At 48.2% G+C, this 25,911-nt stretch overlaps 1 protein-coding gene across 3 annotated transcripts; it reads left to right on the top strand.

Annotated features, from left to right (window-relative positions):
* LOC144723679 (putative RNA-binding protein 46) lies at positions 1–25,911 on the top strand. 3 transcript variants are annotated; one of them, XM_078602598.1, is made up of 9 exons: positions 1–72; positions 6,740–6,898; positions 7,352–7,650; positions 14,401–14,569; positions 18,637–18,962; positions 21,261–21,405; positions 22,557–22,771; positions 23,776–23,881; positions 24,076–25,911. In XM_078602598.1, the coding sequence occupies exons 2-9, from the start codon at positions 6,748–6,750 to the stop codon at positions 24,141–24,143; spliced, it is 1,479 nt and encodes a 492-aa protein (XP_078458724.1). In that variant the 5' UTR covers positions 1–72; positions 6,740–6,747; the 3' UTR covers positions 24,144–25,911. The 3 variants fall into 3 exon arrangements, with proteins under 3 accessions (XP_078458724.1, XP_078458723.1, XP_078458725.1); XM_078602597.1 differs by having other exon boundaries at positions 21–259; XM_078602599.1 differs by lacking the exon at positions 1–72 and adding an exon at positions 323–606.

Here is a 25,911-nt window from a genome sequence, read left to right on the forward strand (position 1 = left end):
TGGGGAGGAGGATGGGGGAGGATGATGATCTGGCCACGTGACACGAGTCGTCGTCGTCGTCGCTGCAGCCGCGTGAGGTTCTCTCCAGTCTCCACTGCTGTCTTGTGAGAGGCTTCGAGGCCTCGCGAAGTTTTAACTTCACGGGCGTCAGATTTGTCGTCTTATTGTTTGTATTTAACCAGGAGCGGGGTTTTATTTAGTTCGCTCCCCCCCCCACGTGTTTGTAGTCGCCACGAGGTCAACCCCGCAGTCTCCCCAGGTGAGAGACCGCCACTCGACGTTCGCTGTGAAGGGTTTTGTATGGTGGTTCAAGGTCGGGGTGGGGGGGTTTGTTGGCTGAGAGTGGAGCCGGTCACGGTTGCTGTGGAATTTCCACGTTCGCATGGCAGGGCCACTCGAGCAGAAGCTCCACCAGACGTCCACCAAGGATGCCCCCCCCCCGTGTCGCCTGTTAGACTGTGGGGGGCAGGTTGCTGTGGCACAAGAGGGGGGGACAGCAACCACGCCCGGCCGTCTTTGTCTCCCCCAGTGGCGATGTTTTGCTAGACACCGCGCCGGGTACTCTGAGGCCGAGTCGACTTACGGGGAGGCCCGGGATCGGTTCAGGTGATCGTCGACGGTGTTGGTGGCCGTGAGCTGGAATCGCTGCACCACCACTCCATCATCATCCCCACCATCATCACCACCACCACCATCCCCACCACCATCATCATCATCACCACCATCATCATCACCACCATCCCCACCATCACCACCATCATCATCACCATCCCCACCATCACCACCATCATCATCATCACCACCACCATCATCATCATCATCACCACCATCATCATCATCACCACCATCATCATCCCCATCACCACCACCATTGTCATCACCACCATCATCACCACCATCACCACCACCATTGTCATCCCCATCATCACCACCACCATCATCATCACCACCACCATCATCATCCCCATCACCACCACCATTGTCATCCCCATCATCACCACCACCATTGTCATCCCCATCGTCACCACCATCACCGTCGCCATTGTCACCACCATCACCACGCCCGCGTTTGTAAAAAGAGAGAGAGAAGATTGCGCGCCCCATACGACGACGTCAGTGTTTATTCTGGGGTTGTTTTTGTCTTCTTCTCCAGACCAACTATGAAACAGGGAGCTGTTTATTCTCTCTATAAACAGCTGCCTGGGGACCCAAAACACCACGCGTCGAAGGGTGCGAGACACGACAACAACAACAACAAGAAGCGACGATTCGTGTTTGTATCCGAACCGAGTCGAAGTTGTTTTGCTTTTGTACCAGGAACGAGCGAGGAGAGAGCCAGGGGGGGTGGTGGTGATGGTGGAAGGATGTTTGGCTCAGGAATTGTAGAGTGGCGGCGGCGAAGCTTCAAGCGGTTGGCCTTGAGTTGGGAATTCGCGTGGACGTCCTGGTCCCCGGCCACGTGAATGTGGAATGCCCATGGAGGGTGGGTGGGGTGGCAGGTGAAGGGTGGAGCCCCTCGTGTCTGGCAGCAGCCTCAAAACACTCCACGTGGCCTTCACAGCCGGCGACGTTTCGGGCAGTGACCCTCCATAGGCAACAGAGAAAGACAGTGGGGGAACTTGCAATTGTTTGTCGCTGTTGAGTAGCACACAAACCCATCGATAATCAAAATGTATTCCGAAATAAACTCGTTCACTAACATAGAAGATGATGCGATGTTCCAGAAACATCTTATAATTTGTTTCATGAAATGTGTGTAGTACAGTAAACGCATGTCTGAAACGTTTGGTTTTCAAAGGTAACTTCTATAGGCCTGTTTAACACTAAAGTGTCTATTTAACACGTGAATGTGTCTATTTAACACTAAAATGTGTATATTTAACACTTCAGTGTCTATTTAGCACTTAAATGTGTCTATTTAACACGTGAATGTGTCTATTTAACACTAAGATGTGTCTATTTAACACTTCAGTGTCTAACACTTCAGTGTCTATTTAACACGTGAATGTGTCTATTTAACACTTAAGTGTCTATTTAATACTAAAATGTGTCTATTTAACACGTGATTGTGTCTATTTAACACGTGATTGTGTCTATTTAACACTAAAATGTGTCTATTTTATACTAAAATGTGTCTATTTAACACGTGATTGTGTCTATTTAACACTAAAATGTGTCTATTTAATACTAAAATGTGTCTATTTAACACGTGATTGTGTCTATTTAACACTAAAATGTGTCTATTTAATACTAAAATGTGTCTATTTAACACGTGATTGTGTCTATTTAACACTAAAATGTGTCTTTAACACGTGAATGTGTCTACTTAACACGTGAATGTGTCAATTTAACACTTCAGTGTCTATTTAACACTTAAATGTGTCTATTTAACACGTGAATGCGTCTATTTAACACTAAAATGTGTCTATTTAATACTAAAATGTGTCTATTTAACACGTGAATGTGTCTACTTAACACTAAAATGCGTCTATTTAACACTTTAGTGTCTATTTAGCACTAAAATGTGTCTATTTAACACGTGAATGTGTCTATTTAACACTAAAATGTGTCTATTTAACGTGATTGTGTCGATTGGATACCTTTTTTGCCAGTATCCAAAATGATGCAAAATAAGAATACAAGTCGGTGTTCAGCCCTTGCAGGCCACACAACAGGCGACTTTAAGATGTTCAAACACCAAATAGGGCATCAAGTCTGCAATAACCACACGCACTTGTGGGGAAACATGCAAAGAAACACGCTCTGATTATTATAAGATCTGCATTGTCATTGAAACTATTTGGCCTACAGCAGAGCCAGCAGGCATCTCTATGGTCTTGTCTCAGTATCAATGTTCGACCAGAACGCCACAAGTTGAACGGCACAAAGATAGCTTGGCTCGGGCTATGATGTCTATGTAATATCCAAGATGATGAAAATAGTATCCCATAAATAATACTGCTTGACCCGAGACACTTTAATTGTGTTGTTCGCCTAATGGCGTTCTCTAGTCTAACACTGATGCTGAGACAAGGACATAAAGAAAGCTGTCTTTGGTGTGGCCCAAACATTGTGAGACCTCCTTTGCCAGTAGCAAGATATAGTAATAGGTTTTTACCCTTTTATCTGGCACCAAAACTGACACCTTTATACAAGGGATCATGTTTGCAATAACCACAATTACAAAATGCATTTTGACTGCTTGTGTTGTGGTTATTGTAAACACGATCCCTTGTATAAAGGTTTTGGTGGCAGATAAAAGGGTAAAAACCGATTACTATGTGGCCCAAACAGTTTAAATGACAATGCCATATATTATCACTATGTAACACACTTTTTGTTCCTGGGTACTAAGTGTTATTTTTTATTGCTTATGCCTATAAAGTCGAGAAAATGGCTATTATTATTCCCCACAAACTTTGCTTTTGTGTGCAGGATTTTGTTTGAAGGAATGACACAAATGCACACCACGTTTTCTCATTGAAAATATGTACATTTCAAAATATCACTGTCCTGGTACCAAAAGCAAAGTTTGTTGGGAATAATAGCCGTTTTCTGTACTTTTGAGGCATAAGCAATTAGGAAATAACACTACCAAGGAAAGAAAACATTTTGTTAGTGTTATCAGAGCATTACTCTTTGGTTCTTTCGGTAAAGTCACGACGTTCCGATTGCAACACAAGCAACCGTCATCAGGTAGAACGAAATTTGAGAGACAAAACACAGACAGAGACACACAGACAGACACACAAGCAGAGAAGACAACACAAAGACAGAGAGACACAACATAAACACACAGAGACCCAATGCCTCTTTGTTGTTTGCCTTAAATAGAGAGAAGGGGAGGGCAGAGAGAGATGTGGGTCTGCTGGAGCAGAGAAATTAGCATGTCAATGAGAGAGCTGTGTAGAAATCCACCCAGCTGCGGGCGACCGGTGAAGAGAAAACCTGCCACCACCCGACAGCCAACTAGTAAGGGTTGTGTCGGGTGGTGGCGGGTTTTAACGACACATATATTTACACCATCGAACCCAAAACAACCTCTGGGTTAAAATATACAGCATGGGTCCGTGATCGAACCCATGTATTTACCTTGAGAGGCGAGCCAATGTGGGTTGGTTTCAGGCGTACTTTTGGCGTCCTCTGGTCTAACACCATTTTGAGACTAGGCTCAAAAGAAAGCTGTCTCTGGTGTGGACCAATCAGTTTCAAAGACGATGCATATATTATCAGAGTACGTTTTTTGTTTGCATTCTGACCACAAGCATTGTGGTTAATGCAGACATGATTCCTTGTAAAAGGTTTCAGTTTGGTGTTTTAACATCTTAACACATGTTTTGTTGCCAGAAAAAAGGGGAAAACCTCTTCTCATATATTGGTACTGGCAAAAGAGGTCACATGATGCATTGTTATTATCAGCTCGGGTGCGCTAATCGGTTCAGGTGGGGACCCCCAATATTTGATTTGGCTCTTCGCACGGTGGCACCTAGAGGCTGTTATCTATCGCGGTCTCCTCTTGCCCTCTAATGGTACTGTATTGTTGTTACACTCATGGTCTCGAACATTTCACGCTGTAGGGGTGCGTCAAGCGCCGTCTTTGCAAAATGCAGCCGGTACCGCAGCTCTGCTTGTCTACGTGGTTTACACTGCGAATTTGATGACAAACAGCATCGAAACAGACGCGTGATGGCAATTAGCGGAAGCCAACGCGTTACCGCTGTAATTAATTTAAAATAAAACATGGAACTTAAATGAAAGCATTTTCATTAAAAAAATATGTAAACCGCGTTGTAAATAAGTTGTTGTTCTACACTGTTGTCAACAGATTTCATGGTGGCTGTCAAGGGTGGGGGGCCCAACTCGTAGCTTTGGCCACCAGGAAGGGATCGAGGCACCCCCTGCCAGCCCCCATGCTACGTTAACGCTCCTGAGCAGTGCCAATGATCCACAGGGAACGATTGGAGAACTTCACAAAGATGGAAGGAGGCTGTTGTTAATCTTCATTATTTTTATTACTGCCAGTTTTAGTTCACAGTTGAGGCTGTAATTTCGTAAGTTGTCATCACCTGGAGCAGGGGTCAGCAACCTGCGGTTACGGAGCGGCACGCTGCTAGTTACGGACTGCGTTATGATGGCACAATGTACGAACAGTGTGTACTCGCGTGCAATGCGGCTCTTAAAGACATTGAGTTTTGTACCGAATTCGCAAAAAAAAGGGGCCATCTTGTTATTTTCGTTGCCGACCCCTGACCGAGATAGACGAAGACTACAACTAAAATATATAAAATTCTGACTGCGTGAAGAGTGTCTCAGCCTGGTTCTCACGGCCTTCATGCCCTCCGCGGGGCGCACTTCAAGCCTCCTGCCTTCACTCTCATTCGCTCGCTCATTCTCTCTCTCATGCCGCTCTCTCAACTCTCCACCTTCTTCCACGAGCGCTCTCTCTCCTTCTTGTCTTCATGCCCTCTTTCTCCGCCGCTACACGGCCATCACCACACCGATAGATCATTATAGGATTTTTTTCCTTTAAATAGTTTTCTTCAAACGTTGGCTTTCACGACCAATATGATTCACAATCAGCTTATTTTGGATTCACATGTAGGTGTAATTCCAATTTTGCTAATAAACCAATTCACTTGTTACATTTGCCCATGTTACAACTGAATATTTTGGCTCTCTTGGGTGGTGGAGGCTTATAGTAATAAGTTGACATTTCGACGTGATTTTACCCAAAATAAATTAATTAAGAATATTTTTACAAACTTATTTGGTTGCTTAACTAGCTTCAAATCTCCACACCTCTGGGCAGTGTCATTGGCTAAGTGATGTGGTAAAGTTGCAGTAATTGGGGGGATTTGCGGTCACCTTAAAAACAGAGGAGGTGGTGTGGAGATGGCGTGAAACATCCCAGAGTTTGCTATCGGTAGCCTAATAGCCAAATGGTACCGATTGAAATCGCCAAATGTATCAATCGCGAATGTAGATACTGTGGTGTGTTTATATGGGTTAGGGTTGGGTTGCTGTGTCGCAACTGAACATACAGGAGAAAATGAAAATGTTTCATAACATGAATGCTGTACTGTACATGCAAATAACATCCATACACTTAGTACAATTTTACAATAACACAAATAGATAACACAATACAACACGATAGAATACAGAAAATAAAACATCAATATATTATACTGCAGATTTGAAAGTTTTAATTATAGGAGTGTGCTGATGATGGTGTGACGACGATGGGGGTGCTACGATGATGGTCAGCAGACCCCCCATCACCGCTAGCAAAAGCACCAGTAACTTTTTAAGCTAAACTCATCACCGTTTTCTGCATTGTACACTCTCACTCCACCCACTTGACGTTTGGACCTCAATGATCGAAATAAAAAAACGCACTGCGCAGGTAACGCCCGCACATCCCCCCCCGTTGTCAAATGGCGAAAAGTCTGAGGGAAAAAGCGCAAAGGTTGAACTGGTGTACAAATTTAAAATTGCGAATAATCGCAATTCATGAAAGTAAAAACCACGAATGCAGACGTTTTCCTGTACACTTTAGGCTTATGTTTCAGGAAATGACCTTTCAGAGTAGAGCAAATGCTCAATATGCAAACCGCTAACATTTTAAGAAAGTATACATGTGGACAGTTTTCAGTTGTTGACAATGAGTGGCATTGAAGCCCTACAAAAATGCATAAACTGTTGATGATGTGCGCTCTCTGTCCCCTGGATGTTGTAGGCTTCCCCATGACACAATCTGCTGCCCCAGCACTGCCAATAGTCAAGCCGTCGGTGTTCGGCATGGCCTGTAACGAGGAGGCCCTGGTGAACCTCGTGTTGCGCACGGGGTACAACATGATCCAGGAGAATGGGCAGAGGAAGTTCGGACCACCGCCCGGTATCTGAGATGCACAGAAACTCGCGCACACGGGCACACTTGCAAGTCACGGCCGCTATGCACATACAAATACACTTGCACATCTGGTACACACATGGGCAACACATAAAGATCCACCTATGAAGGCTGGTACGGCACACAAGGGGGTGGGTGGCCAGGACCACACCCTGCTGCCTTTGTCTCCCGAGAGGCGATGTTTACACATAGTACACACCGCACTCAGTACTTATTTGAGGCCGAGTCAACAAAGGGGAAGGCCCTGGACCAGATATTCGCCACCCGTTATTTGTTGTTAGCAAGAATGGAACTCGGTTCGCCAGGTGCGCAGTGCAGCCGGCTGATAGTGACACCACCACTCTCCAAGCAACACAAACACACAGACGTTTCAATCTCTTGTCGGCTAATTGAAATGACTGAATCGTCGCCACCCCTCCCCACCATCCCAAACCTCAGACTGGCAGGGGCCCCCGCCCGCCCGTGGCTGCGAGGTGTTTCTGGGGAAGATCCCGCGCGACCTCTACGAGGACGAGCTGGTGCCCGTGCTGGAGATGGTGGGGAAGCTCTACCTGCTTCGCCTCATGATGGAGTTCAGCGGAGAGAACCGCGGCTACGCGTTCGCCACCTACACGACGCGCTCCGACGCCGTGGCCGCCATCAAGAAGCTCAACAACTTCGAGATCCGACCCGGACACCACATAGGAGCCTGCATCAGCGTGGACAATTGCTGCCTCTACATTGGGGGGCTGCCGAAGGTACGGCGTGGCGGGGGGAGCTAATCTCTCCCACAGCACTCCTATAATAATTATAATAACCTACAATAACACATTCCTGCGGGGGGAGCTGGTAGGAACGTTGGGTTGCTCGGTCAATGGCCAGGGTCAACGGCGGCATGGTGTATTCCGCAAATATGCCCGACTGTGAGGGCAGGCACAAGCCGGCGTGAGTAGGTTAAACGGTGAGTTTTATAAGGGCACCACGGGGTGACCAGCCCCTCCCCACCCAGCCCCACCCCCCACCCTCCCGACCCAGCCTCTCCCCACCCAGCCCCTCCCCACCCTCCCCACCCAGCCCCTCCCCACCCTCCCCTCCCACCCAGCCCCTCCCTGCACGACGGACGGACAACATTGGGGGGGACCAAATCTTCCAGGGGGTCTGGGGGTCCCCCCCCCACAGAAAAAAAAATCTAAATTTGAAAACGAATTTCCTGCCTAAAATATAAAAAAATTCGCTAACACATAGGATGGACTTTTTATATATATGTTACAATAATGTCTAATAGTGTATTGTGTTACATTGCTCTGTTTTTAATTTTTTACCTTTTCTTGTTGCATTGTATGTAATGGCAGAGATTATGGAATAATAAAGTACAACCATAACCACACTCATATAAACAGAAATCTATTTTATAGCAATATATTGGGGGGGACATTTTTGAGCATTTTTGAATATTGGGGGGGGGGGGATGTGACCCCCCCCCTCCCAATATTTATTATAATTACGGCGGCCTTGGCCACTACACTGTAGCGCGGGTACTGGAGGGACACGTGATCGGGGGCCCAGAGCCCCGCCTTCATACAGTAGGGGGCGGGGCCGAGAGCCCTGCCTTCAGTAGGGGGTGGGGCCGAGGGCGTGGCAAAGCCACGGCCAGGGAAATAAAGATGGGAGCCCCGACAGGGATCGAGGTTCGTTGTGGCGATCAGCCCTAGTTCCCGCGTCTCTTCGTCCTCGCACTTCGCTCCTCATTCCTCAGAAGTTGTAGATTGAGATCGTGGGTCAGACAGCGTGCGTGCTGGCTGGCCCGTTCGCGACAGTAACCCGCACGCACATAGTGAACAGATAGCCACACCTAGCTATAGAACCCCACGTGGTTAGAGCTGTATAAGTAAACGTGTTGCCCCCAACTATGGTGTGTATGCGACTCGGTGCTATATACACTACACTAGTAACGAATTGGCACGTTCTGTTTACGTGACAAACCTTACTAATTGGTTGTGTCGGGTGGTTCTGAGTTTAACGACACATTTGTATTTACGCGATCTAACCCACCAAAAAAACCTATATCTTACCCATGAACGTAATTTTTTCTCTGTCTGTCTTGTCTGCGCACGCCTATCCTTGTAACGCTTTTAACTGACAAAACTGTTGGGTTTATGTTTTAACAATGTACACCGATACAACAAACTAAGCCCCCGAACGAAAAATGGTTATTTTTTTTGCCCTTGTTACAATGTAAACTAAGAAAATCACACTTGGTAACAATGTACGCCGATCGCAATGATAACTTTTGAGCGCCAAAGCACGCATCTGCGCATGCCGGAACGCTGATAAAATGAGCACCACTTTGTTGAAATCCAGCGGTGTTTTTTCCTCCCATCAAGGATGGGGAGCCCAGAGGCTGGATGCGCCCCACGGCTCAGTCCCACACGGCCCGCGGCAACGTGAGGCCTACTCTTTGGTTCTTTTCGGTTAAGTCACGTCTAAAAATAAAATAATAAATCAAAATAAAACAACACATTACGAAGTTTCGATTGCAACACAAGCAATCATCATCAGGCATAAAAGAAATAGCAACAAAAATCTAACTAGAAAACTATAGACCGACATACAAGCAGACAGACATCACAACGGCACACATAGAGAGGAGTATACAGGCACACGAAAATTAAATAACCTAGTAAAATATTGAAATGTGATGTAATACAACACAGAGAGTCGGTTAACACACAATTAACGCATGGCCTGGTTGACTACGTGTTTCAAAATTTGCTAAGTTAGAATATTAAGTGTGAGCAACAAATATCTAACTAGAAAACTATAGACAGACATACAAGCAGACAGACATCACAACGGCACACAGAGAGAGGACACAAATCGGCTGTGTGAGCAACAAAAATCTAACTAGAAAACTATAGACAGACATACAAGCAGACAGAAATCACAACGGCACACAGAGAGAGGACACAAATCGGCACAAAGAGATGGTCGTTTCTGTGACGGTCCCTTAAATATAGAGAGGAGGGGGAGGGGACAGGGGGAGGGAGAGGGCGGGGAGATCAATGGGTGCACGCCAACGTACTCCTATTGTAAGTGAGATGATAGACGCGGCACGGGAGGCAAACCTGAAAATTAGGACAAACGCGGCACGGGAGGCAAGCCTGAAAATTAGGAGACAGGCACACGAAAATTAAATAACCTAGTAAATTATCGAAATGTGATGTAATACAACACAGAAAGTCGGTTAACACACAATTAACGCATAGCCTGGTTTATTACATGTTTCAAAATTTGCTAAGTTAGAATTTTAAGTGTGAAATTTCAAGGAGAGGACACAGGCAGAGAGAACAAATAGCCAGAAAGAAAAAAGGATAAGTTTAAAACTTCCCCGTAAAAGTGGTTCAATCTTAATTTGGGAGCTTTCGTGACTGCAGGAATTATTCTTTGGTTCTTTTCGGTTAAGTCACGTCTAAAAATAAAATAATAAATCAAAATAAAACAACACATTACGACGTTTCGATTGCAACACAAGCAATCATCATCAGGCATAAAAGAAATAGCAACAAAAATCTAACTAGAAAACTATAGACCGACATACAAGCAGACAGACATCACAACGGCACACATAGAGAGGAGTATACAGGCACACGAAAATTAAATAACCTAGTAAAATATTGAAATGTGATGTAATACAACACAGAGAGTCGGTTAACACACAATTAACGCATGGCCTGGTTGACTACGTGTTTCAAAATTTGCTAAGTTAGAATTTTAAGTGTGAGCAACAAATATCTAACTAGAAAACTATAGACAGACATACAAGCAGACAGACATCACAACGGCACACAGAGAGAGGACACAAATCGGCTGTGTGAGCAACAAAAATCTAACTAGAAAACTATAGACAGACATACAAGCAGACAGAAATCACAACGGCACACAGAGAGAGGACACAAATCGGCACAAAGAGATGGTCGTTTCTGTGACGGTCCCTTAAATATAGAGAGGAGGGGGAGGGGACGGGGGGGAGGGAGAGGGCGGGGAGATCAATGGGTGCACGCCAACGTACTCCTATTGTAAGTGAGATGATAGACGCGGCACGGGAGGCAAACCTGAAAATTAGGACAAACGCGGCACGGGAGGCAAGCCTGAAAATTAGGAGACAGGCACACGAAAATTAAATAACCTAGTAAATTATCGAAATGTGATGTAATACAACACAGAAAGTCGGTTAACACACAATTAACGCATAGCCTGGTTTATTACATGTTTCAAAATTTGCTAAGTTAGAATTTTAAGTGTGAAATTTCAAGGAGAGGACACAGGCAGAGAGAACAAATAGCCAGAAAGAAAAAAGGATAAGTTTAAAACTTCCCCGTAGAAGTGGTTCAATCTTAATTTGGGAGCTTTCGTGACTGCGTAGTCAACCAGGCCATGCGTTAATTGTGTGTTAACCGACTCTCTGTGTTGTATTACATCACATTTCAATATTTTACTAGGTTATTTAATTTTCGTGTGCCTGTATACTCCTCTCTATGTGTGCCGTTGTGATGTCTGTCTGCTTGTATGTCGGTCTATAGTTTTCTAGTTAGATTTTTGTTGCTATTTCTTTTATGCCTGATGATGATTGCTTGTGTTGCAATCGAAACGTCGTAATGTGTTGTTTTATTTTGATTTATTATTTTATTTTTAGACGTGACTTAACCGAAAAGAACCAAAGAATAATTCCTGCAGTCACGAAAGCTCCCAAATTAAGATTGAACCACTTTTACGGGGAAGTTTTAAACTTATCCTTTTTTCTTTCTGGCTATTTGTTCTCTCTGCCTGTGTCCTCTCCTTGAAATTTCACACTTAAAATTCTAACTTAGCAAATTTTGAAACATGTAATAAACCAGGCTATGCGTTAATTGTGTGTTAACCGACTTTCTGTGTTGTATTACATCACATTTCGATAATTTACTAGGTTATTTAATTTTCGTGTGCCTGTCTCCTAATTTTCAGGCTTGCCTCCCGTGCCGCGTTTGTCCTAATTTTCAGGTTTGCCTCCCGTGCCGCGTCTATCATCTCACTTACAATAGGAGTACGTTGGCGTGCACCCATTGATCTCCCCGCCCTCTCCCTCCCCCTGTCCCCTCCCCCTCCTCTCTATATTTAAGGGACCGTCACAGAAACGACCATCTCTTTGTGCCGATTTGTGTCCTCTCTCTGTGTGCTGTTGTGATTTCTGTCTGCTTGTATGTCTGTCTATAGTTTTCTAGTTAGATTTTTGTTGCTCACACAGCCGATTTGTGTCCTCTCTCTGTGTGCCGTTGTGATGTCTGTCTGCTTGTATGTCTGTCTATAGTTTTCTAGTTAGATATTTGTTGCTCACACTTAAAATTCTAACTTAGCAAATTTTGAAACACGTAGTCAACCAGGCCATGCGTTAATTGTGTGTTAACCGACTCTCTGTGTTGTATTACATCACATTTCAATATTTTACTAGGTTATTTAATTTTCGTGTGCCTGTATACTCCTCTCTATGTGTGCCGTTGTGATGTCTGTCTGCTTGTATGTCGGTCTATAGTTTTCTAGTTAGATTTTTGTTGCTATTTCTTTTATGCCTGATGATGATTGCTTGTGTTGCAATCGAAACGTCGTAATGTGTTGTTTTATTTTGATTTATTATTTTATTTTTAGACGTGACTTAACCGAAAAGAACCAAAGAATAATTCCTGCAGTCACGAAAGCTCCCAAATTAAGATTGAACCACTTTTACGGGGAAGTTTTAAACTTATCCTTTTTTCTTTCTGGCTATTTGTTCTCTCTGCCTGTGTCCTCTCCTTGAAATTTCACACTTAAAATTCTAACTTAGCAAATTTTGAAACATGTAATAAACCAGGCTATGCGTTAATTGTGTGTTAACCGACTTTCTGTGTTGTATTACATCACATTTCGATAATTTACTAGGTTATTTAATTTTCGTGTGCCTGTCTCCTAATTTTCAGGCTTGCCTCCCGTGCCGCGTTTGTCCTAATTTTCAGGTTTGCCTCCCGTGCCGCGTCTATCATCTCACTTACAATAGGAGTACGTTGGCGTGCACCCATTGATCTCCCCGCCCTCTCCCTCCCCCTGTCCCCTCCCCCTCCTCTCTATATTTAAGGGACCGTCACAGAAACGACCATCTCTTTGTGCCGATTTGTGTCCTCTCTCTGTGTGCCGTTGTGATTTCTGTCTGCTTGTATGTCTGTCTATAGTTTTCTAGTTAGATTTTTGTTGCTCACACAGCCGATTTGTGTCCTCTCTCTGTGTGCCGTTGTGATGTCTGTCTGCTTGTATGTCTGTCTATAGTTTTCTAGTTAGATATTTGTTGCTCACACTTAAAATTCTAACTTAGCAAATTTTGAAACACGTAGTCAACCAGGCCATGCGTTAATTGTGTGTTAACCGACTCTCTGTGTTGTATTACATCACATTTCAATATTTTACTAGGTTATTTAATTTTCGTGTGCCTGTATACTCCTCTCTATGTGTGCCGTTGTGATGTCTGTCTGCTTGTATGTCGGTCTATAGTTTTCTAGTTAGATTTTTGTTGCTATTTCTTTTATGCCTGATGATGATTGCTTGTGTTGCAATCGAAACGTCGTAATGTGTTGTTTTATTTTGATTTATTATTTTATTTTTAGACGTGACTTAACCGAAAAGAACCAAAGAATAATTCCTGCAGTCACGAAAGCTCCCAAATTAAGAGTGAGGCCTACTGCTTGGAAATAGGTCGCTAACAATATTTATATCTGTCACTGCAAGCATCTTGGTGGCACTAATCAGGCACGAAAGAGGGATTTGTTTTTTATCTTAGCAATAATGTTCGGGCAATACTGTCTGTCAAGTATTTCTCACACAGTGCGTACAGTCCTTGCGTGATTAATATTTCATGTCAACTAATGTGTGGTTGCCCGCTGTGGGTTTTTCAAAATCGTCTTTGGCCTTCGGTAAGAAAAAGGTTCCCTGACCTCGAGGGAAACTGGCACCCGGCATGGGAACGTGGAGTGTGAACATCAGAGCTGGGACACCTTTGGTAAAAAGCACCGCCTCATTGCTCGCATGAGCGGCGAGCCGGGCACTCACTTTGACTGTTGACTACTCACGCGCATGTAAACTCACTTTGTGAGTCGACTGCTGGATGAGGGCCTCGCCACGCTGAGCGGGTAGTGGGGGCTGTTTGACCATACTTCACGGTGGTGTGTGCGGGTTGAAGGCAAGGAGCATAGATCCGGGAGTCTCTTAGCACAGTGCAACATTGGATTTCTCTGGGATCACCACCACGTAGCACAGTTCCACAGCTGCCTACGGCAGCCTGGCATGCATGCTGGTCGCCCATCCAAGCGCTCCCCAGCCTTCACCCTGCTTAGCTTGTAAGATCCGACGAGTTCAGGCGCATTCCGTGTGATTAGGTTCGCAGGCCGCCCTCGACCGCGAGACTGTGAACGAGTGCCGGTGCCTTAGCATCGCGTCTTCTCCCCGTGCAGGACAAGAAGCAAGAGGAGGTGATGAAGGCCATGAGTAGCGCCACGAAGGGCGTTGTGGACGTCAAGATGAGCGTCTGTCCCTCCGACAAAACCCGCAACCGAGGCTACGCCTTCATCGAGTACGAGAGCCATCACGCGGCCGCCATGGCCCGGAGGAAGCTCGTTCCAGGTCCGGTGGGGGTCACTTGTGCCACTTCTCTGCGTGGGCATGGGTTTGTGTACGGGCATGTGTGTGCGTGGGTGTGTGCGCATGGGTGTGTTTGCATGGGTGTGTTTGCATGGGTGTGCTGCGCGCATATCAAAGCTCGGCGGATATGGTGTCCAAGCTGACAGCGGTGTATGACAAAGGTGGGTAAATTAACTTCTGGCATTTGTGGAAAAGGTAATTCCCCCGCCGTTGGCTAATCAGGAAGGGCACCAAGCCTATGGGCATGGTCTAGATGCGGCCAGATTCACACTGTGTTATAGATTTACCGTTGGAGATGGCCACTTCTTGTACGGCGCAATCCCATTCAGATCGGCACCGGGCCCCGGTGGCTTTTTGGTGATCGTCCATGGTATTGATGGCCCGAGAGTCGATATCTTCACAGCAGATGGGAGTCATGGCCCTGCCGCTCACGACTCTTGATAACTTGGGTTATAAGAGTAGCATGTGTATAAATGTACTTACACCTCACCACAATGCTTCCAAGCCCCCTTGATTGTTTTGTTCAGAAGAAGAGCCACTCCCTGTTGTCTCGCATTTTCCTGCTCCGAGTAGAGGACTGTCCACTCCTCACCAGACCTCCTGAATACCAGAGATCCAGGCAGTACCGGTCCAGCTCCAAGCAGAGAAGTGGCAGCCTCTCCTTCATAGTGACCGTTCGAACATTCCACATGGCCTCTCATACTGGATTTTTGCTGTTTCTGGAGGAGCCCTAAGGATGCAGTTTCAGTCTCCTGGCTCTGCCAATTGGTGTTTGGCCGGAATACGTCGGAGACGCTTGTCCCCCCAGAGACTCTGGCACAAGCTTAGTTTGATATTTAATTCATCGTTTGATGGTAATTAAATTGAAGGTGGAAGGGTCACCAGCCCTCGCACCCGTCCAGAGACCCGTTCGTTGCTGTGACGGGTCCGAGTGCTAAGAGGGAAACAGCCCATGGGAATTAGCCTTCCCCTCATGGAATTACTCAGAGCCACCACAGCATTACTGACCCGCAACCATCGAAGTGGGGGTTTTAGCCGCTTGCGCCCCCACCGATGATGAACATCAGTGGAGGGATGCAGGCAAGGCCGATGAGTAAGATGCCTTCTATGACTTTCTGTTAGAGGTGGTAACTAAAGTGGCCCCTTGGGATAGAGTTATCCTGTTGGGTGACTTTATTGCCCGAGTGGGTCATGGCACAGGCACCTGGGCTGGAATGATTGGAAGGCATGGGCAGATCAGCTTCAAAATCAAGGCCCATATGGGCTAACATCATGGATACATGCCTGGTCCAAGCAAGAACATTTGCTGGACTATTTTGTGACGGAACAGCAGATGCGGGTCCATGTCCTTGACAACAGGACCTACCGTGGAGCTGATCTGCCCACTGACCATCTTGTCCATCTGTAAGATGCACCTGCCATTCTTCCACTGCAGTTGTGTGTGTCCACCGTGGACCACATTGAAACCCACAGTGGCCTGATCTTAGCTAGCTGATGAAAATTGCAAGTGAGAATGTCATCATCAGGAAATGGGCGAGGTTCATGACTGTGGCTCATGCAGCTGCAATGGCTGCATTTTGAACGTGGTCCAGACCTCCCCAGAGACCCTGGCTGACAGGACGTGTTCCGGTCAGCTGAGAAAAGGCGACAGGCCAATTCCCACCTCTACAACATCCCACGTCGGAGAATGAGGAGACTTACTGCAGCCTCCACTCAGAGGTTCGGAGAGCAGTGAATCACTGCGAGGATGAGTGGTGGGTGGCAGGTTGCTGAGGAGATAGAATCTTTCTCGGTAGCTCGTGATCACAAATTACTATTTAAATCCATCAAGAAAGTAACTTGCAGCGCCGCACCTATCACCATCCTTGGGGGAAATAATCATTATCTGGTCTCCAACCCCCAGGAACACATTTACAGGTTTGCTGAGCATTTCTTTGAGGTCTTGGGGGAGGGAAATCCCGCAGCCCAGATAACATGAGGCAACGTGGGGATGACCCCCACCCCTGTGAGTGGTGGCTGAGGTGCCATCTGTTGAGGAAGTACTGAAGGCAATTCAGAGTCTGAGACCAGGAAAAGCACCGGGCAGAGATGATCTCCCAAGCGAAATGCTGAGCGAGGGTGGCGTTTGTGCACAGACTGCCCTACATGACATCATAACATTCTGGAGCACTGGGAGAGTTGCCCGGGGACCGCTCAGACTGTAACAACTACAGGGGAATCTCACTCCTCAGTGTGCTGGAAAAGGTCCTGGCAATGATTATTCAAGATCGCCTTTCCAGGCACACTGAGGAGCTCCAATGTGGTTTCAGGAAAGGGCGGTCATCCACAGACCCCATATTCTCTGCCTGTCTGCTACATTAGAGGTACAGGGAATTCCAACAGGACCTACATCTTTGCTTTATGACCTGGTAAAGGCCTATGATATCAATAGCCCAGGCCTATAGGTTATTTTGGTGCTTTCGGATTCCCACGACTCTTGCTCACAATCACTAAATACCTTAATGATGGTATGCAGGACCGGGTAATGCTATGTGGCTGGGAGTCAGAGCCATTCCCTGTTCACCTTGGTATGCGACAAGGATGTCCTCTGGCTACTACATTATTTAACATTTTTTGACCATGGAGTTTGAGAAGTTTTCCATGGCTATACCGAAGGAATTTCCATCTGGTACAGATACAAATAGGTGGCTGATCGATGCCAGTGTGTGTATGCTGATGATCTGGTGATTGCTGCTCACTCAGAGGAGGAGTTTGAGGCTCTTATGCTGAACCTAGAACATGCTACCAAGAGCTGGAGCTTACCATCAGCCCCATCAAAACTAAGTACTTGGTGTGATCAAACACTCCACCCCTTCAACTCCTCATTGGTAATGGGGAAGTTGTGGAGAGAGTGGAGAGGTTTCCATACCTGGATAGGGTGCTTATGACCAGCTATGGTTTTACAGCAGAGGTCTCCATGGAATGAGTCAGGCAGCATTATCTTTTCATCAGCTGCATAATGCTGTGTGGAAGCTACCTGGTCTGTCGCTCCACACGACCCTTCGGGTCTTCTCTGCTACAGTTTTGCTCTCCCTTCTCTATGCTTGCGAAACGTGGACTACCTCTGGCCTGGCTGAGATCCATCCTGGGTTTAACCAGGCTGGATTGTGTGAGCTCACAATTTCTTGAAAGATCTGGTCACAGTCCCATCGGTGAGCTCTTCCAGCAGGCAAGGTTCCATTGACTGAGGCATGTAGCCCGCATGTACAGCGACCACGTGCATAAACAGCTTTTGTTTGGATGAATAGAGGGGTCTAAATGTGCATAGTTTGGGTTAGAGAAGAGATGGACTGATGTGGTACAGGAGGATATGGAGCTGAGTGCACTTGCCGATGACTGGTTCCAGAGGTGTCAAGATCGGCTTCTGTGGAGGAGACTCGTGAAGGATGCCGCCACTGGGCAGTTGGAGGCAGTCGCTCTCCAACAACAGCGAAGGACAGAGGAGCGACGCCTACAAAAATGAGCGGAGCGTCGGGCGGCTAAAATACAGCAAGTTGACAGGAGGGGGCAAAGGTTGTGCATCTATCTGCCAGCCATCTCAGTCGGTCAACTCATGGCATTTAGGTCTTTCCCGTGACCTGCCAGCGTGCCTTCGACACTTCACATGGCCTAAGAGAGCAAATGGCCTCGCACGAGCACCATGGTGACACCGCCATTGACAGTTGTTACTCAGGCTTACCCTGAATTCTGGCTTCCAGAGGTTTCCTGTATTCTAGTGCTGCTGGATGAAGGGCTGCCCATGCTGTGCAGGCTGTGAGGTTTATTTGACCACACCACACCACGCTGGCTCAGTGCAGGTTGGTGCGTGACAAGAGGTCAATTAAAGGGATCTCAGACATAGTTCTGTGGTGGTATCTCATTACGGGGGCCGCTCTAGCACGGGGCGGGGCGCTCTGCTCCGCCGGAGTTCCGAACGGATTCTGGTGACGCGGCGCCGATGAGCACAATCGCAACACAGTAGCACCTCTCCGTTGTGCGCAATCCCCCGTTGTGCGTGATCCGCTCCATAGACGATTTCGAGCTGTGGGGCCATACCATCAAGGTGGACTGGGCCGACCCGAAGCAGGACACGGCGGTGGTGGCAGCAGCAACGGAAAACGAGGAGGAGGAGGTGTCGGGCTCGCGCGGGGGCCGCGTGCTGCTGCTGCCTCGCCTCCTGTCCGAGGGGGCCCCCGACGAGGCGGTGCGCGGCGCCGTGGAGGAGGCGGCGGCGCCCGAGCTGCTGCAGCTGGAGCGCACGGGCGCCGGCGACGCCGCGCTGCTGCACTTCCGCTCGCGGGGGGACGCGGCCGCGGCCCTGCGTGCGCTGCGCGGGGCCGCCCTGCTCAGGGCGCAGGTGAGAGCGGCCGCCGCGGAGTCCCAATTCCCGCAGTCACGAAAGCTTCAAGTCAAGTTGAGTCTTGAATTAGTAAACGCTTATTTTTTAGAAAACAGCACAGGTGGGTGAGTCTAAATCACAGCAGTTAAAACTTGACGTGGTTTATCACGTCCTTCCAACGATTGCTCAATTTGAATCCATCTTCTCGATTAAAGTTTTGTGTGTGTTCGTATATCTGGATGGCTTCATGAACAAATCTCTGATGGTAGCCCGAGGGTTTGCAGAGCACCTTGGTCTGGTGCTGTTTTTGTGACTGCGGGAATCGCTCTCTGCTTTTTTCGGCAAAGTCACGTGACTTTGCCGAAAGAACCAGAGAGCAATTCAAGACTCAAGATTTAAATCTGACATGCTAATTCCTCCTGCCCCCACCCATCCCTGCACACCACAAACCCTCCCCCCTCTCCCCCCGTGAACTCCTGCAGCCACGACTCTACAAAACCCCCCCTCCCGTGCCTATGTAAAGCCACAGCAGATCGTTGTTTCTCACCTGATGACGGACACTTATGTTGCGACCGAAACGTCGTGTTCTTTTATTATTTCTAGCTACGTGACTTGACCGAAAGAACCAGAAAGTATGAATTCCTGCAGCGTTCGGTGCACAGCTGCGACGAGGTGAAGTCACCGCTCTGAATGAAGGGGCACACCAAGGTGATCTGGTCTCGTTATCAGAGACTGCGGTTCACTGCGGAAGACAAAAGATGGTAATTGGCTGGGTACGAACGGAATCAGATGAATCGGTGGCTGACCTGATAATGCTGGGGGAGGGAAAATGGTGGCGCCTGTCACACTGACATTTAATAACTAAGAGCGGACCAACGTTTGACTCCTTTAACAATAATAACAATGCAAATTATAACGCACACAATATATATCGACAAAGAGAGAGTGAATGGAATCCACAGAGCCAGTGTAGCGCTCAGATTCCTCCCCCCCCCCCCCCCACTGTAATTTCTAGACAAGGTTGCTGAGCACGGCCCCAAAGACTCGAAACATCGGGCAGCCAGCAACAAGCAGCCCTATCAGAACTCTCATAGATGAGTTAAGCAACAGCTGCCACGGTTAATCGCAAATTAGAGGTGGACAAGCGATTTGTACCGAGGCCCGGATTGAATGAAGAGCCACGGAACGCAAACACCTAGTGAGTTAGTGTAGGTAACAACGTGTTCAGAAGATGTGTAACAATCTACATTACACTCTACACATGCTGTCATTATAACATGTAGATTACCTGCAACACAGATGTGATATAGAGATGTAGTGAGAGTAGACGAGAGAGAGAGAGGTAGTGTGAAGAGAGAAAATAGATGGGGATGTATTGAGATGAGAGAAAACAGCCAAGGGGGAGCAATGCAAGTGACGTGAGAAGAGCGACTGAGAGGAGAGGCAGATGTGGTGTGAGACAAGACGAGAGAGATGGAGACGTGAGGTCGGAGATGTCACTGAGAGCCGAGACGTAGAGAACATCGACGCATCCTCTGTTGCTTACTCACACCACACCAACACCACTTTGACCGCTCGAGGCCCCTGAGCCATCGGCCTCATCACCGAGCGATGCTCGGAGGTTCGAACCATCGGCTCGGGCTGCCTGTGGGGCCGGTGCCGCTCATGCTGCAGTTACTGAGATGCTGGGTGTGTGGGTGCTGAGACGCTGGGGGTGTGGGTGCCAAGACGCTGGGGGTGTGTGGGTGCCGAGATGCTGGGGGTGTATGGGTGCCGAGATGCTGGGTGTGTGGGTGCCGAGACATTGGGGGTGTGTGGGTGCCGAGACGCTGGGGGTGTGTGGGTGCCGAGACGCTGGGGGTGTGTGGGTGCTGAGACGCTGGGGGTGTGTGGGTGCCGAGACGCTGGGGGTGTGTGGGTGCTGAGACGCTGGGGGTGTGTGGGTGCTGAGACGCTGGGGGTGTGTGGGTGCCGAGACGCTGGATGTGTGGGTGCCGAGACGCTGGGGGTGTGTGGGTGCTGAGACGCTGGATGTGTGGGTGCCGAGACACTGGGGGTGTGTGGGTGCCGAGACACTGGGGGTGTGTGGGTGCCGAGACACTGGGGGTGTGTGGGTGCCGAGACGCTGGATGTGTGGGTGCCGAGACACTGGGGGTGTGTGGGTGCCGAGACACTGGGGGTGTGTGGGTGCCGAGACGCTGGGGGTGAGTGGGTGCTGAGACGCTGAGGGTGTGTGGATGCTGAGACGCTGGGGGTGTGTGGGTGCTGAGACACTGGGGGTGTGTGGGTGCCGAGACACTGGGGGTGTGTGTGCAGGGAGAACAACGCGGTGCGGGTGCCGGCCGAGACTCCCCAGGGCCGGGACTCCCTGCCCACCCCAACTCCTCCTCCTCTCCCAGCAGCAGCGGCCGCCGACCGGCCAGCCTCCCTGGCCCCGGTGCGCAGGAAGACGGCGCACACGGTACGGGCTGACGGTTGTGCAGGAAGACGATTTGCAAGGCTCTCCCCTTTTACACCGGCATGTCCAAACAAGCGCGGGGCCCTCATGGTACCGGTGGTTTTCAACCGACGATTTTCTGTGCAGGGCCGGATCCGAACCCCGAGACTCTGGGCTGACAATGCATCCGAGTCTGACTCGGTGGGGGCTAAGCAGGGCAAGGGCTCTGCCAGTGATGCGTCCATTGCGTGCGGCGTTAGCGGCCCCACCCGGCTCTCTGCGGTGGAAAAAACAACCTGGCGCCTCGTGAGCCGCTTCAGGATGATTTGGTGGAAGTTCCATATTTATGTTGGCTGTGGCGATTATGACAGCTGCTGTCACTATCCCACATAGCAACGGTTATTTAATTGACCCCTGAAGGATGATGGGTTGGGTAGAGTTGGAGCCTGTGAATGCGCAGGAAACAGGGACTGTGCACACTGCCCTTACACTGTGAGCTGGGCCTCATAGGCCCTCATAGGCAGCACTTGCTGCAAAAGTCTACAACACTGCATGGGGGACATTTATCTTTCTAGAAAGCTCTAGAGGTTTAAATCTGTTAAGAATGAGTATTAGTTCTCCTACTTCCTCGACGAGACTTTCGATGTTCACTGTCTGTTGCGTGACATTTATCTGCCCTCTCTTTGGCAATGTTGAAGTTGTGTTCTCTTCCACCAGCCTGTGATCACTTCCTGTGTTGAATTTGTGGAGACCTCTGACGACTGCCTGGGGTTTGTCCGTGGGAATCAAGTCATTTTAATTTCGAATGTCTCCATTTGAAAGCATCCATGTCCATCGTCTAGACTCATTGTTACAGAGGTGGTCATTATCTTGCTGTCCCTGCTGGATGCAAACTCTTAATAGACACACTCTGTGATACAAACATTTACCTGTCATCCTCTCATCTCCGATCATAGTGCTTCCCCTACATAAGCCGGTGAATCCCTTCTTACGTTAGGTCTGCTCGTAACATCGTCGTCGTCACTCATGTTGTTGGAGCGTACATTTGAATCACTTTGACATCCGGTAAAGTCGTCACAACGGCCGTCATCACGAGTCGCGTCCCGGCGGCCCTCGTGAACCCGCCGCGTGTGCCTTGCCCCATCCACCCCCACCACCCCCCCCTCGTGTCTCAGGCCTGTTTGGGGGCTGGGGGGCACGCACGCAGCTGTGTCGGGTGCCACGCCACCTGCAGGCAATGCCCATCGCTTTTGAGGCGCTGCCGGAGGCGGCGGTGCTGTCATGGGAGGTGCGACTGCGGGTGCTGTGCCGGCGCGCCGGCCTCGGCTACGTAAACTTCGAGCTGCACGCTCATTGGGAGTCCGGGATACCCATGGGCCTCCTCTACAAGGTACTCGCCGTCATCGTCGTTGTTTACACCGCACCTCCTGTGGCCTTGTGGCAGTCTGGCCAAAGGGAACTCCCCGGTGGCAGCTGTCCCTGTGCGGCACAAAGAGGAAGCAGAACCGACCGGCTGGGGGCGATGTTGCTGTGCAGCTTTTCCCAAATAAGTAATTTGAGAGTAATGTTATAAAATGTTGACCGTGACACCAGCAAGCATTGCCTCCTCTTTAAAGACCACCGTGAATCAGACGGCGCTTGTTTTACGGTCAAGTACGCCCTGTCGCAAGTCTAACTCCTCCGTCGCACTCATGCACGAATCGCCGCACGTGTGCGCCCAGTACGGTTACATTCACAAGCCAGCGCAGCACCGTCTGGGTGCGAGCTGTAGTACAGGAATGATCAGGATATAACAATGCACCGATTTGTTTATTAAAATCTGTACAACGCGTGTTGCGGCTGTGCACTGGTATTGTGTCTGTGTGTCAGCGTGAGGCCAGTGTTTAAAAGTGCACTTTGAAGCTGGGATCTTTACTCCAAAGTTGTGTTTTTTGCCAATGAGGAGTACTTCACTTTTGGAAACAGCTGAAGGGAGCTATAACCAACGAGCAGATGAGACCACGTCGATTCAGAATGTGACAGCAGCAGTCCCGAGAGCTGAGGGAACGCTGCTGGATGAGATGGAGGCAATGACGAAACTGGTGATGTAGACGCCAGGATGAGTTGTCGGTGAGAGAGGAGTTTGGTGGGCAGAGAGGATTGAGGGTGGAAGTCTTTTTTGGGGTGGAGATAATTGTCGTGATGTCGTTCATGGTGATGCGCTGAGGGACGTGAAGGTTGTCGGGAGACAGGGCAGGCTATAGGAGACACCGGCTTGCCATCCCAGGTGTCTGTGCTCTTCCAGAGGTACGGGAGTCAGGTTGCCGGCACTTGGCAAGTGCCGGTAGCCCGCGACTCGCTTGCAAAGCGAGTTCCCTCACGCGCGTCTCTCTCACCGCCCCCTCCATGGTGCAGGTTTCGATTTCCGGGATTGGAGAAGGCGGCTTCTTCCCCGAAGTTCTGAGCTCCAGCGTGGAGGGAGCGCGGGAGGTGGCGAGTCGGCACGTCTACAACATCCTCAGTGAGAGCTCCACGCCCGCCACACGCTCCCCTGTGCTGCCCGTCCGGCTCTCATTTGTCTCGTCTGTACCGTTTCATTTGTTCCCGAGCCTCGGCGCCCCCCGTCCGGCGTTCGAAAATGTGGGTGGTGCCGAGCGGTGCTCAGGAGCCGCCTCCCACCTCACCTGTTGCCCCCCCCCCGTGTGCGGCGTGCAGGCAAGGCGATGCTACCTCCCAACTTCCTCGTCCAGGGCTTCTCAGCGTACCTGCCTCATCCTCTATGACTCCGCAGTCGGTCACCATGTACAGCCGACTTCACGTTGCTCCTCACTGCAACACGCGCCGCTCCCGCGATCTTTTTGCCCACAGTTCACATTTTGAAAGCACTCGAAGGCAAAACTAGCAGATAGTTTATGCATATTGTCATTTCCGCAAATATTGCTGTTTTAATTCTAGATTTGAAGCTTTCGTGACTGCAAGGATTCATACTCTTAGGTTCTTTCGGTAAAGTCACGTAGGTAAAAAATTTAATTAAAAGTTAATAAAAGTAATAATGGAAATAAAATAAAATAATAAAGACGTTTCGGAGGCAACACAAGTCTCCGTCATCAGGTGGGACCGTCACAGCTAAAATTACTGCATCAAGTGAGGAAAATTCCAAAAGACCAGCCCTTAAATACGGAGCGAAAAGAGAAATTGGTCAACGTCGTCATGTGCAAGAAAACAATCGGTGTACCTCGACCTAAACCGATGTTGGTTGAGAATCCAAATACAAAAAAGCAGTACTGTTAAACGCTGGGGATGTCAACACTCAGTAAAGTAGAAAAGTACCTGTCAAATAAGATGGTACAAATATGTGTAGTTAAATCTTTTTTACATGGTTAATAACATCTTTCCAATGATTACTCAGTTTGTACCCATCATCACGGTTGAAGTTATGTCTATGTTTGGATATCTGAATGGCTTCGTGTACAAACCTTTGATGGTAGCCAGAGGGTTTGCAGAGCACCTTGGTCTCAGAAAAAACAATATCATGAGAGCCCACAGTGTTGTAGCAATGATCGGCAACGGCGGAAGACTCAATTTTGCCGTGTTTCAGATCTGACTTGTGCTCGCGGACACGATCAGAAACATGACGTTTCGTTTCACCAATGTAACAATCACCACAGCTGCAACTCAGTTTATAGACTCCAGGGTATTGCAAGTCAGGGATGACATCCTTCACAGATGGAATTAGATCACGGATTTTATGTACTGTACTGAATCGGACTTGGATCTTATGTTTAGAATTTTGGAGATCTTTTTGGTCACGCCTGCTATGTATGGCAACGTGATAGTTTTGATCGGAGTTACAAGTGGCTGTTTCTGTATGGTGGGAGAAACAGCTTGGCGGATGGTACGGTCAGAGTATCCGTTCATCCTGAGGGCCCGATGTACATGTCTTAATTCACTGGCCAGGTAGTGTTGGTCATGGCATTTCTGACAAACACCACCTGGCCAGGTCGAGGTACACCGATTGTTTTCTTGCACATGACGACGTTGACCAATTTCTCTTGTAGCTCCGTTTTCTTGCACACGACGTTGACCAATTTCTCTTTTAGCCACGCCCACCACCCCCACGTTCCATTCCCTGGTTACCACATTCAGATAAGCCCCTCCCCCCTTAACTTGTATTTAAGGGCTGGTCTTTTGGAATTTTCCTCACTTGATGCAGTAATTTTAGCTGTGACGGTCCCACCTAATGACGGAGACTTGTGTTCCCTCCGAAACGTGATTTATTTTATCTTATTTCCATTATTACTTTTATTAACTTTTAATTTAATTTTTTACCTATGTGACTTTACCGAAAGAACCTAAGAGTATTGCTGTTTTAATAGTTTTATGCACTCACGTTTCACGTTTTCATTTTAAGGACCGTTTGAAAATATAAACACTTAAAGTACTTTAAATACTTGGAAAAATGTTCACATCGTGTTCTGATGTGCTGTAATTGTTTTAAAAACGTATTGGAAATAAAAGTCCAGAAAGTCGACCTGTGTATGTATGCGGTAA

This window comes from Lampetra planeri, chromosome 18 (assembly GCF_965212315.1).
Source record: "Lampetra planeri chromosome 18, kcLamPlan1.2.h2, whole genome shotgun sequence".
Lineage (NCBI taxonomy): Eukaryota > Metazoa > Chordata > Hyperoartia > Petromyzontiformes > Petromyzontidae > Lampetra > Lampetra planeri.